Raw genomic sequence first — 13,263 nt, 5'->3', positions numbered from 1 at the left:
CGAATTATGCGCTCAAGCGATTAAGAAGTAGCACGAGAACAGCCTCCAATGTTGTCGTAGGAGAAAGACCAACAAATGTTGGCTTCTTCCTCCGTTTTATAACTGTTCATTATGGCAGGATCGTATAGATATTTCAATTACGCACCGGAATTTGCATAATCTCCGCCTCTTCAATCTCTGTAAAGTCCGCTGAAATATATTTCCTCGTCGTTGATTTAGTATATACAGCATCACACACTATATGAAGGAGGAGAGGGTATACATTGAACAGCCAATAGGAGACTGGCATCTGTATTGGGTCTAGTCTGCGTCGTGTGCATAGCGCATTAGCCAATGGGAGAGCGGCAGCCAAAACCGGTAAGGGCGATTGCGCTGTGAATGTTTCACTGAGTTGGCAAAAATAAAAGAAATATTCACATAATCGGCAGAGACGGGAATATAAAGGTCAGCAGATGAAGTACCACGGCATGAAGCCAACGTAAGAAGCATTGGCCGGAGTGAAGGCCTGTTCCAACTAGATCGAAGATGAAACTATATCTATGAGACACTTTGATTTGCGGAAGGGTAGAGGTATTACCTCAATATATGGCACATTTTTAAAACAATATTCTTCAACATCGGCAACTGTATACTCCAGGATATTATATCATTTGGCAATGGGTAATATAATATATTGAGCCAAGAATTCTGACACCTCCCCAAAGAATCATTTCGAGGAGCTGATCGTGATGAAGACTTCCAACATCATATCCGTCTTTCATAGAAACAACATCAATAATCGAGTCATATCTAGGGCCCCGCGCTCATACATTATTAAAAGATTGGCCTTTCACTATATAATAGATGCAAGTGGTCTCTCTGACGGCATGTATCTTTATCACTCGTCTACACTCTAGCTGCCGTTCTCTTTGAGAGTAGCTCCAGGATCGACTCATTTCCCCTCTTATTCGCCCATGTCAAGGGTGTCTCGCCGTCTTTATCGCTTCTTTCCACGTCAGCTCCGTTATTTAGAAGCAGTTCAACAAGCGCTATATTATGCCTTTTGATAGCGCATATGAGTGGTGTTTGACCATCTCTATCATCCCTTTCCACGTCAGCTCCCTTACTTAAGAGTAGCTCCACAACCTCCAAATTACCCCCTATAACTGCCGACAGAAGTGGTGTCCGACCTACTATATCATCTTTTTCCACATCAGCACCCACACTTAAGAGTAGCTTCACAATATCCACATTACGCCACTCAACCGCCATTATAAGTGGTGTCTGGTAGATATTGTCTCTCGTTTCCATGTCGACTCCCTTATCTAATAGCAGCTCAAAAAGCGCTATGTTATGCATTTTCATAGCCCACATGAGTGGTGTTATGCCGTCTTTATCTTTCATTTCTAGGTCAGCTCCCTGACGTACGAGTAGCTTGGCTATTGCCTCATGCCTCTCCTTAATTGCCCATATGAGTGGTGTCTGGCCCTCTTTATCTTTCCAGGCCGGTGCCACGTCAGCTCCCTGCTTTAACAACAGCTCAACGACCGCTGGACTCTTCGATTCAAGAGCAAGTAGCAGTGGTGTCTGCCCATAATTGTCTCCACATTTACACCAACTCCCTGTTTCAGTAGTGCCCTAGCAATATCCTCGTGTCCCTCTTTCACAGTCCACAGTAGCATCGATTGACACTTTCTGTCTTCTGCTTGAATATGAGCGCCGTGCTCAAGTAAAAGCTTAACGATCCTTGCCTGCCCTCTCGCCGCAGCCCATGTTAGTGGTGTCCAACCACCCTTATTTTTTGCTTCGAGGTCTGCTCCATTTTGCACCAATAGTTTGATGGTAGTATCACGGCCACTACTAGTGGCTAGTAATACTGATGTCCGGCCGTAGATGTTATCTTTTGCTTCAATATCCGCTCCACTTTCAAGAAGAAGTCTTGCAATGGCATCATATCCATTCTCCACAGCCCACATTAGCGGTGTCTGACCAAATGTAGCATCTCTTGATTCAGTTTTGGCTTTATTCTCGAGCAATAGTTTAACAACAGCTTCATGCCCAGATTTAGCAGCCCATAGTAGGGGTGTTTGACCGTACGAGGTATCTTTTACCTCAATATCCGCTTTCGCCTCAAGCAGTAGCCTAACAGTGGCGTCGTACCCCTGCTTAGCAGCCCATAATAATGGCGTACGGCCATGTTCATTTGCATTAACATCAGCTCCCTTCTCAATCAGTAGCTTAACGACGTCGTCTTGCCCCCCAGTGGCGGCCCATAACAGCGGTGTCCTAGTATGTACAGTATCTCTCGCCTCAATATCAGCTCCGTTCTCTAGACACAGCTTGGCAACGATAGTATGACCACAATAAGAAGCTATCATGAGATCGGTAAAATGTTCAGTAGGTTGCAGACCTGTGGTCTGCCAAAAGAGGTCAAACCACGCTGAATAGCTCTTTGAATTCGCGTCACATATCTTGAGAACGGATGACAGAATAGCACTACTGTTCATAATATGAGATTCGCGAAGATGGATGTTCCAATTTTTCGCCGAATACTCTAAGAATGCGTGTGTGCCACGAGGTTGATCGCCCTCCCCCATAATATCTGGCGAGTTGAATAGGCCAAGATAGAGCACGCAGATATCTGCAAGAACGGTTTGCGCGTCGCGAATTGTGATCGAGTTTCTCCATCGTAAGCTGGGGGTAATGGATCTAGACGATGCCCTATCTGCGAGAAGAAAATCACGGGCCGTCTGATGAAGGAAATAGATCTTTCCATGGTATATTGTGATAAATAATCCGCACCAGGTTCTTAGGCGTGATTCGAAAGATCGCTCTTGCTCTAAGTCAAGATCATTGAAGTTATGTATAGTATCATCCATGCTCACGGCCACGTTCATTTCTGATAGAGTCAGTGGCCGACTAGCCACCAAGATAATACTTAGAGCTTTTCGAACCATCGGGTGGTCTTTGGACTTGTTAAGTATTTGCTCATATGCTTCATTAATGCTTTTCGGAAGCGTTGTAATAATAGATTCGACTTCTTTCTGAGTCTTTTTGAAGATTTCTTTGTCCAAGTAATCGAATATTAAAAATACCCAGAGGTAGGTGCGATGAGGAGTGTTCCCTAGCCTAAACTCTAAATAGTTTTCAATTTCAGACGGCAGGTTGTTCTTTATAGATAACCGCTTAGCACGGTAGGTGATCACACAATTAATCTCTTGACTAATGGTGTCTGATTCTTCCTCTCCTGGTATATGAATATTTGGAAAAGAATCCCTTAAATATTGAAATCTGGAAACGATTTGATCATATGGGCGGCATGTGAGAAGATACTTCAGCTTGCCCTGAACTTGATGCGTTTCTGAAAATTGGATCTCGATATGTTTCATCAGATTCTCGAATTCCGATGCAAGACATTTATCCAGGGCATCAAGGACTATTATAATAGGCCCAGTCTGTATATCATTGACAGCGTTTCGCAAGACTTCCCAGAGCGACTCTGTTGAGTTGATTAAGCCTTTTCCATCCGTGCGAAATCTGACCATTGCATGTTTAATTAAGGCCGGTTTCCGAGTGAAGAGCTGGTGCAATAGCGCACAAAGTGCTTGCCGAATCGTATTCTAATCTTGATCCTTGAAGAAGAAATAGCAAATAGTTACCGATCTTGGTAAGCCGTGATCTATCAAGTACTTGGCTAATACTGATTTCCCACAACCAGGATCCGCAGTTATCACTAATGGTCCGGATTCTTGATGCAGCCATTTTTTAAAGTACTCGTGATGGAGAAGCCACATACAGGTGCCTTCCACCCTTTCTTCCACTAAGTCTTTATACCATTCATAGGTAGCGTCCTTGTCACTAGCTGTAAGACGGAACAGCTGGTGGCACATTTGCTCACTTTCAGTCAGCCGCTCTTTAGCAAAGTCTTTTTGAATTTGTACATTCTCTTTGGCGGCCGCTAGATGCTGCTCTGAGATATCGACGAGATCTATCCTCCGTATTAGTATGTATTAAATAATGAAATATTGTATTCGTATTTACCTGACAGTCTGTCTTTAATTGTAATCTCAGCTGCCAATTTGCTTAAAGCTATTCGATAGAGAAGAGCTCTTGCATATGCTGCAGCGGTCATAGCCGCATAACCCTGCCATTTATCATTTTTGTGCGAATCTGAATAGTCGCAGATGCCACGGATAACAAGGCATGGAAAATGATTCATAAGACCAGCGGCTTCCATTTCAAAGCAAAGGACGCCCCTGTTAGCGACAAGTTTATCCCGAAGAATTGCATCTTTCATGAGTTGGTTCGCTGAGGCTATTAAGCCGTAATGGATTGCTGGATCGTCTTCTTCGTCGGTTCGTTCAGGTCGATTAACAACATTCAGTGGATCGTCACCACAGGCAATGGCACAGCCTTCCTCTTTGTCTGAAGAATGACATAGTGTGACTTGTATAGTCTATCAGAAGCTGCTTCAGGTCGCTCGAACCTTTTACGCAGCTTCTTCTTTCCATCAAGTACACTGCTAACAGCTTCCGCAAGCTGGTTCCCCTCACATTCGTGCTCTGCCATAAGCCCATTCACAGCTGAAAGGAGAACCAACGGTGGCTTATTCAAAAATATCATCTTTTGAAAGTTTTGACCCTGTGCCTGTAGAGTTTCGCCGTAGTCATACTGGAAAACACTTCCATTCCCGTTGCTAGAGACACCCACTACGACGTCGCCAAGACGAATGTCATGCTTTGGGCTGGGAGCACCGCCACCAATTCCAACCAGGAGGCCAATCCTGATGTTGGGAAAACTGTGCAGCATGTCTCTCGCGACGCTCGCGGCAGATGCTGACCCATATTCGCCACAGGGAAGGACTGCGATTGCCACATTGTGTTTTCCAATCCTTCCCAGAGTATAATCGTTGTTATCGTGCGGTGAGACATATCCCGGTGCGTCGTGCTTTTCGTCGAGAAAGGCCTGTGCAGCGACGTATTCCGGAAGTATCGCGCATATCCAACCGACAGTGTAGTTATTCAGGTCAGACATGATTTCCCATTGAAGCACGCAAATGCTAAACAAGTAGGTTTAACATTTTTCCTGATGGATTAATTGCTCAAGCACTTCCCCGCCCCATTCCAAGTTGGCTGCACCAATCGCGAGCAGCCTCGCGTGTTCCTCCAATAACATCATGCCAGCTTCTGCTAGGGTGTATAAGCAAACATCCGGGCGCATGCAGTTTATCTAAACTCATGGTCACCTTGAAGTATACTGAGACCTCATTGTTGCATCGCCTGAAGTTCCACTTGAGTAGACTACAAGGAAAACTTTCTAGTAGCAGGTCCAAGCAAGTATATGCTGGTCCTGCTGTAGTTCATATTGCCAGCGAACTAAGGTTGCCAAAAAAGGTGCTGACAATGTCTTTATTATGGAATAATTATAAATCCTACTTGCGGGTTGTGTCTAGGTTGATGAGGCCTGATGTAACTCTCGGTAGCTAGAGCCGCGAAAATTCCTGCAAGCAGTATGGATAGTTGCCAAGAAATGTAACATAGATGTGCCAAAGGCAGGGGTAGCAACTTATTTTCTTGGACGCGAAATATACCAGGTTGACCAAGCTGCCGCTAATGGTAATAGCCAGTTGCAATGCTCTCTTAATCGCCCGTTAAGTATGTGATTTTTGGTCTAAAAGAACGTATAGGGAAGAAAAGGTATAGGCAGTGAGTTGGGCTTTCAATGTATATTCGGTACAATTGCCACAGCTCCCTTTGCCGAGATCCTAAATAGGAATGTATTTTCGAGTTCCCCGCATGGAAAACAAGTCTCCGTAGAATATCGGCACATACATGCAGTAACGTCTACTTGCTGTAGCATTTTGAAAAAACTAAATTAGGGGGCAACAAATGCCCAGAGCGGCAGCGGGCGCGGACAGGACTATTTGACGTGTGGTTCCGGGAATGGGTTATTTGGCAATATGCCAAATTCCCGCACACCATACCAACGTCAATTTAGTGGTGTTATGATTCACCCCAGTTAGAAGAGAGTGATCAATATACAGTGCTTCAAGACCAACCACAACTGTCAGGTTGCTTTACCAATAGGTATCGGCACTTGTAGCTTTTAACTCGGAAGAAATCCCGCTCAACCCGCCTCCTTGACAACCGGATATTAACCAGTTGCGGCAGGTCATGCAATGATATCCACAAGAGTATACACGGCAAATTGGGCGGTTTTCCCGTTATATTAAACCAACTGCGTGTTTCGCTAGCTCAACAGCCAAGTCGCTCGGCGTAAGTGACAGGTGTCTCGGTGCTTATATGCAGCATTGCATATCCATGCTAATCGTATTCTTACATCACCATCCTCATGGAGTTAAGCTTGGGCTACGGAGTAGTTTGTCACAATTAAGCATCCTTGCTAAGGCTGTCAAAATTCCGTTTCACTGAATCCACTAGCCTTGTGAAATGTATATAAGCAAGGCAATTGACCGCATTTCACTAATCAATCAGATCAGTTAAGATATCTAGCACCTGTTCAAACAAAATACATTCAATATGAAGGTTCAGTTCCTTGCTTAGATGCTTCCCCTTTATTCTTGGGCTCTAATTAATTGATCTGACAGGCTGTCATTGTCTCTGCCCTTGTTGGGTTGGCTTCCGCTGCCCCCTCGGCACTTGCTGGTGTTAACTACAACCAATGGTGGGATGCGGGTTGCAACGGCCGAGCCCTCCTAGGAGGCTCACTGACCCAGGGATTTTGCACCATTGTTGAGAGTTTCCCTGGCGCAAGCATCAAGCTTACGCCGACAAACCCATGCCCAGAAGGCACCTCGCCACAGGTTACTATTTCCACCACGAACGACTGCGACAATGATCAGCCTGACTGGACGTTTATCGCGACCGACGAATGTGTTAACGTCACCATTCAGCCATCGGCAATCCACCTCAACTGTGTGTAGTTGGAAATAGTGGAAGCCTGAAGTGATGATAAGACATATGGCGTTGAAAAATGAGTGTTGGAAGTTTGTGATTTGTTCTTGTTATATAGGCCATGAAAGAATAAAATGCAGTCCAACAATTTGATTTGTGTGTTATAATGTATTGCCCAAGTTCCTTTAGCAACCTGACTTGTTGGATTGTCATTTTAGAGGCGGGAGAGAAGACACTTACCGAACAGCTACGTATGAGGCGCCTACGAATTCGACCATATGTCCTTGATAAATGCAACGTCAGTACCTTGATTGAGAGTAGATAAATATCTCCAAGCATTGTTGAGGGAATGACCGTATGGTAGAGTCTAAACAGCGCCTCAGGAGCCACAAAGCTAGACCACAATGATAGCATCGTGGGTGAATGACAAAGTCAAAACGCTACGGCAGCACCATTATGCAGACGCTTGTAGCAGAGAACCATGAGGTTGATAATCATTCTTTGTAGAAATTGATATTAAGTCTAAAGTACGTTCATAATTTGCGAAGCTAATCAGTGCAAAAAGTAGGCTGGCATAAGCCAAACCACCAACGGTCCCAAGCTGTTACCATCCCTAAACTCCCTTGCAAGCCATTACAGATCAATCCCCATAATTATTTTTTCCCCTCCAAATTCCACTGAAACATCTTTTGGAAGATCTCCTTTCCATTACCCTCAAGCACATCTCCATGGCAAGGAATGATCGTTGAGAAGTCCCACTTGTTGATGACTCTTAGGCTGTCGTTCATGCTATTGCGATCCTTGGCGCCGTGCCAGATAATTCGCTTGGGCCAGGTAGCATCTCCGTAGGTGTGCTGCACTCCCTGGAACAGCTTGTTGAGAAAGCCGCTTGGTCTCTGAGATGCAGGCACCTTGCTGTACTGCTCGGTAGCAGGTAGATTGAACAGGAGATCAGCCTCGATAAGGGTCTTGTCTGGCCTGTAGTTGAAGACAAGTTCCTTGTTGGCATGGCCATCGACATACTCGTAGTCGAAGTCGGCGTCAAACTCGTCGCTGATTTTGATGTCACGCTTGCCATTCTTGGTAAAGACAACGGAGAATTTGTTATCATCGATCTTAGGGTCCTTGGTTTGGGTTGCGCGCTTCTCAGGAAGGCCCTCTGGGCCGATGATTTTGGCGTCAGGGTATTGCTTAGCCCACTCAGAGATGAAGATGTGATGCTCAAAGTCGAGGGCGACGATGTAGCCCACGCGACCTCCTTGCTCTGCGACTCTGGTCTTGGTTGCTTCTGTGAGGGCCACGGGAGAGAAGACAGCGAGGGCGCCAGATGTGAGTCTCACTATGTGATGGATAAGTATTATAAACAATAAGCCTTATACGGGGGAACTGAGACATACCAAGTGTTCCACGGCCGCCAATGCTGAGCTTGCCAAATCGTGAAAAGGGCACAGAGAACGTGGTGACGTTGGGAGTGACATTGCGGATGACCATAAGGTCAGCCGGATTAGTTGGGATCAAGCCAGCCGACATGATGTTTCTCGTTTGAAAAGGTCGAAATAAAAGCGAAAATATGCGTTTGTAGCTCTGGTGTGCGTAACTGTGTGTATAACAATGAGTTGAAGTTTTAAAAGTTGGTGGTAATGGTGGTGGAGGTGATGTTATTTAAATGGTTGTTGCGTGAAGTCATAATGAAAACATTCGATCTCAATGATGTAACGCGACGTATTTAAACACTTACGCCATCATGCTAAAACAGACCTGATAACACGTATCGTCGATAACTCAAATCATGGATACGCTCGGTTCATCCGTAGGGCAGATTTAGTAAGCACGTTAAACGTCGGGGCCTTGATACGAAAATTGCCAGGCGCGTCGTTAGTGGCGAAGGATGCATGCGTTCATTTGGAATTCCAAATATCTCTGCAGGGCGCCCCAGCCAGAATGTAATGGAGAGTTGAGCTTAGCTAACCATGACCCGAATGTGGCTGGTGTCAAGCCGAGGCTCATCAACAGAACCCCAGAAGAAGAAGATCTACCTCGGGAAAGGCCCAATCGAGCCTTTTGTTAATGTCAGATTTCAGGGAGCTAGAGCGAGGCCAGGGCAATGACATCAAGGCCGTTGAATTCGGACACGGAGCAAGATTGCCCGGCCGTCGTGCCACCCCGGCTTTTCGGCCTGATTGAGCAACCCGTCGATATAAAATACAGCGGGCTTGTCCGAACTCGTCCGGATAGGATATCTGATAGGATATTTCATTCCATTTACTTTGTCTTGCTGTGCTTTGCGCAAGGATATATTTGAGTTATTGTTGATTTGTTGCATATGTTTGTTGTTTGAGCCGATGCAGCGACAGCATGCCCCTGGGTGAATTAGCGCAAAGCCCCCGAGATCACTAATAAATATGTACGTAAGATGCCTAAATCTCAAATTGCCAAACTAAAATCCAACTTCGCCAAAACAGTCAACACTTCAACCAGATATCTACGACTGCAGCTCAATATCGACGAATTATAAGTATCGCGTAAATTAATCAGCTGTTATTCATACTGTTTAGATGCTTCACACCCTCGCTGTCGAATGCCTAGAGCTTATTCTCCTCTCCATGGAGCTTCCGGCCCGCTCTTATAGAGGTCAGGACTTTTGGCACTTCAGCCTTCATGAGCCGCACCTACTCTAGCCAACAATGTCTTGTACTTATTTACCAGCAGTAAAGAGGTAGGACATTAACTCGCCAAAAAAAAAAAAAAAAAAAAAAAAAAGAACTCACTCTGAAGCTGCGTCATGTCGATATATATTGATCTCTTTGCATATCTTCTTGTCGACTGATATCTAATGATAGGTCGTTGATCTGGCCAACTTTCTGCTATATTTCAATCCGCCACTGTTGGAAACGCAATTATATTGAGACCGTCTTCTATACATGTACGTATGATTCAAGTGCCAGAGTACGTCAGACTTACCCTTGGCTCCACGAAAACTTTGCGTAGCGCCTTACACCAAAGAAGTCTTGAATCCTCGTATATGTCGAATTCAATGCGTTCTGTTTTTCCTCTCAAATTCTGTGTCATATAGATGTATTTGTAACGACATCTTATTGGCTTCCGCTTTTCTGTTTGACTTCTTATATAGGGCGTACCAAGCAATCGACCCATCCAACAATAACTCTTATTGAAAAGAGGTGCTACTTCTTCATCCAAGCAATATTTTATTGCTTAGAAGAGTTCTTTCTTCGCCCTTTAAAATAAACGGCGCACCGTTGTAGCGTAAATAAATGAAAGCGAAGGGGTTGCCACGACTTCGACAATTCAACTCAAGTCACTCCGATCCGGCCATAGGTCTCTTAAAATTCCTCCCCGTTTCCTTTTATTTAACAGTTTTGCCATCAATACTGCAACTCTTTCGTTATTTCTTTCACCTAGAGCTCTCGCCAACTGCATAGCCGGCATCCACGACATTGTGGAGGCCGCTGACAATTGAATGCGTGGATTGACTTGTTACCATACACACACCAGACTAGATGGAGCGCTCTAAGCCTCCCAAGCCGTTTGTATTGTTCATTCAAAGCATTCAGCTCCAAATCAGAAATATTAACCTTGTCCAGAGACTCCTGTAGATACCTTCCCAGCCTTGGCGAGGTAGGCAATAGCTGGCTTGCAGAAGTCGGCGAGAATAAAATTGTGTCATTGAACGATTATTGTCCCCTTGAAGAAACAGGCGGTACCTCATACCTGCTATCAATTGCACAATGGCTTACTCCAACAGGAAGCAATACATTCCGCATATTTGACTGCCAACACGCAGTGACCTGCAACGCCGTTAAAATAAGGGGGCCATCAAAAAATCCGTTCATAGTAGATAATAATTGTCCCAATTTGATGTCTTATGCGCACTGGTATATCCAAACACTATGCCAAACCTGACATCTCGAACCCTCAGCAATTCCATTGCCACCTCCTCGTCTTCCGACGTTCCCATTTTGATCCCATTTCTAAATGCTCGACACGAGGGGTCAAAAGCCCTCCAATAAGAGAAACAAAGGAAAATAATAAAACGACTCCAACTCCCAGCGAGTTTTCAACACGCCTACCTCGGCGAGGTGGACTGCCGAAACTCCGTCTGCACTCGGATTCCGTGCAGTGGTATATCGTCCCTTGTATCGTCAGCCGGAGGTTCGTTCATCCAGGAGGTTTTAACAGTGTGTGTATACCCTTTCGTGTCAGGTCTAAATTGAGAGTTCATCACGACCGGCTGAGATCCAGTGTTGAGGCTGCCGTCGGACTCAGTTTCGTCATCCAGGCGGTAGAAGGCACTGCCGCTCGCCCTGCGCTTCGACTCTCCGGCGAGACCATTGACGCTCTTGTTCTGGCTGGGGCCGCTCAAGTTCGACTTGTTGAGGTTGGAAGACTTGGCGCCGCTGGTTCCTCGGTTCGGGGACAGAAAGTTACGCTTGATGCCGATGCTTCTGGCGAAGAGTCGAAGAACAGGTAGTAGAGTGGGAAGACAGGCCGAAACGATACCGGCAGAAACTTCGATGACTGTCCAGCCGACGGTTGGTGCCAGGGTGTAAGTGGGATCGCTGTTTGTGTACGTGAAAAGCACCGAGGTACGGTAAGCCGAGGCAAAAACGACGCTATAAACAGTTGTAAGTAAAGGCGGCACATAAAAGGAGAAGGGTGCCGTAGCAGAAATGTCGGCAGGACTCTACAAAGCGCAATAACACGTACAAGAAACCCAAGCCAAAGGCAAAGGTCAACCCCATCTTCTCCGTTGTCCTCAGCTGAAGTTTCCAGATCTGGGGGATAGGCAGGAACAGGATGGCGAGATCGGTAAAGATGGTTGACGAGGCATTGGCGATCCAAGTGCCGACCTGGTTGATGCAGTGGCCAGGGAGATCAGGGTACCACAGCTTCTGTACGGGCGTGCAGATGAAGATGAAGAGGAAAGTAATGCAAACGACCCAAGCCATGACGAAACCACCGACCGCCCAGGCCATCTTCTTGAAGTATGGCACATGGAAAATGCGATAGTACATGAGCAATAGACTGATCTTGGTCCAGCCAAGGTTCCAGGCGTAGAGGATTTCGGCCACCAGCAGCCACTTTGCCATCATGACAATCCTCGCAGGCTCAACCTTGTCAGCATGGAGGCCCATGCCATTGTCGTACATGGCAAAGATGAAGCCAACAACCACGAGATACCATCCCTATCAAAGTTTTGCAACTTTAGCTTTTTTGGTCCTGTTTGGAGGCAAAGCCTGTCTAGTCGAGCAAGCCTCGTCGTTTGAGTAAACCTACCAGTGAGAATATAATCATGCGGTCATCCCATCCCAAAGACTGTTGTCTGAGCCGACGACTGATGATGCGCAAGATGACACAAACAACAGCCAGGACAGTCATGGACGCCGTTACTTGCACGGTCCATGGCTGAAGGTTGTCGGCGTTGAAGCCCGGCAGACCCGGCAGAACTGATGGAGTTTCCTCTGCCATGACGATTCCCTCAATCGGAGCCATGGAGCATTTCGGAGTTTGAAGGTCGATGAATACTGTACATTCCGGGGCTGGACAGGATGAGGCGGTCTTTCATACTTGTTTCCTTTTTTTCCCCTCTACTTTGCCTTGCCGTTGCCTTACTGTTGCCTCGCTTATCCCCTTCGTTATTAGTGTCTCTCTGTCAATCAGACGGCCCCCATGGCAATCAGGTCCACGCTACCGGGCTCATGTCAGGGGGGATGATGTATTGAATGTGGACACCTTGGCGGTGGGCTTGGACCATGAATAAGTGGGAGGCGAACATCATCCCTTGGCCCTTCAGGAACTACTAGATGAGGTCTTTTTCCGCGGTGGCACGACTCGCTAGACGTCGATATGTAACCAGTCAAGACGACGATCAGCTCTGGTGCCGTAACGGTCCGTCTTGGTGCCTTATGCAAGCAACGGCGGCCCCATAGGAGCTTTAAACCTACGGTACACGTCCAACAACTTGTTGACTGTGGCCATGGCGGTACTGTATGCCAGGGTATACAAAAGATAGGCGTATTCAGGCAGGTCCGTACTGTAGGTACTGCCGGCACGATTTAGGTAGGTCGTTCGTCGTAATAATACAAGGTATATACGCATGCACTATTCCTCTTGAACACCGAATCGGCGATACCAAGTAATAATCTGACGGGATCAGCGTTCACGTGGGTTAGCGAACTCCTGTGCAAGCATTCTCCCATCGTGCTCATACAGCTTCTGGCCAGGATACCTCGTACTTCGTACATGAGTCTAATTCCATTCTGCCAAGGAACCACCTGAAGAGCCGGGGAATGCCAAAAGAAAAACAAGATACAAAACGGTCCGGCATATCCAACCCTCTTTGTGCCCTTGC

At 46.2% G+C, this 13,263-nt stretch overlaps 5 protein-coding genes across 5 annotated transcripts; 1 reads left to right on the top strand and 4 right to left on the bottom strand.

The window, feature by feature from the left end:
* Positions 1-885: 885 nt before the first annotated feature.
* On the bottom strand, positions 886-1,338 carry M431DRAFT_85951 (hypothetical protein; the record flags this gene model as incomplete). Its single annotated transcript, XM_024923622.1, has 1 exon — positions 886-1,338. One exon carries the CDS (start codon positions 1,336-1,338, stop codon positions 886-888), a length of 453 nt encoding a protein of 150 aa, XP_024774182.1.
* Positions 1,339-1,508: 170 nt separating this feature from the next.
* On the bottom strand, positions 1,509-5,013 carry M431DRAFT_16486 (hypothetical protein; the record flags this gene model as incomplete). The annotated part of the gene is made up of 4 exons (XM_024913000.1): positions 1,509-3,478; positions 3,878-3,967; positions 4,021-4,404; positions 4,473-5,013. The coding sequence occupies 4 exons, from the start codon at positions 5,011-5,013 to the stop codon at positions 1,509-1,511; spliced, it is 2,985 nt and encodes a 994-aa protein (XP_024774181.1).
* A 1,328-nt stretch (positions 5,014-6,341) lies between these two features.
* M431DRAFT_530682 (hypothetical protein) lies at positions 6,342-7,063 on the top strand. The gene is made up of 2 exons (XM_024920802.1): positions 6,342-6,524; positions 6,587-7,063. The coding sequence occupies exons 1-2, from the start codon at positions 6,519-6,521 to the stop codon at positions 6,920-6,922; spliced, it is 342 nt and encodes a 113-aa protein (XP_024774180.1). The 5' UTR covers positions 6,342-6,518; the 3' UTR covers positions 6,923-7,063.
* Positions 7,064-7,546: 483 nt separating this feature from the next.
* Positions 7,547-8,423, bottom strand: M431DRAFT_481731 (hypothetical protein; the record flags this gene model as incomplete). The annotated part of the gene is made up of 2 exons (XM_024915980.1): positions 7,547-8,232; positions 8,291-8,423. The coding sequence occupies 2 exons, from the start codon at positions 8,421-8,423 to the stop codon at positions 7,547-7,549; spliced, it is 819 nt and encodes a 272-aa protein (XP_024774179.1).
* Positions 8,424-10,977: 2,554 nt separating this feature from the next.
* On the bottom strand, positions 10,978-12,380 carry M431DRAFT_84846 (hypothetical protein; the record flags this gene model as incomplete). The annotated part of the gene is made up of 3 exons (XM_024923479.1): positions 10,978-11,524; positions 11,619-12,097; positions 12,189-12,380. 3 exons carry the CDS (start codon positions 12,378-12,380, stop codon positions 10,978-10,980), a joined length of 1,218 nt encoding a protein of 405 aa, XP_024774178.1.
* Positions 12,381-13,263: the final 883 nt, after the last annotated feature.

The sequence above is a fragment of the Trichoderma harzianum genome (assembly GCF_003025095.1).
Source record: "Trichoderma harzianum CBS 226.95 unplaced genomic scaffold M431scaffold_6, whole genome shotgun sequence".
Taxonomy (NCBI): domain Eukaryota; kingdom Fungi; phylum Ascomycota; class Sordariomycetes; order Hypocreales; family Hypocreaceae; genus Trichoderma; species Trichoderma harzianum.
The sequence above is the reverse complement of the archived record's forward strand: the minus strand, read 5'-3'. Positions and strand labels throughout refer to the sequence as shown.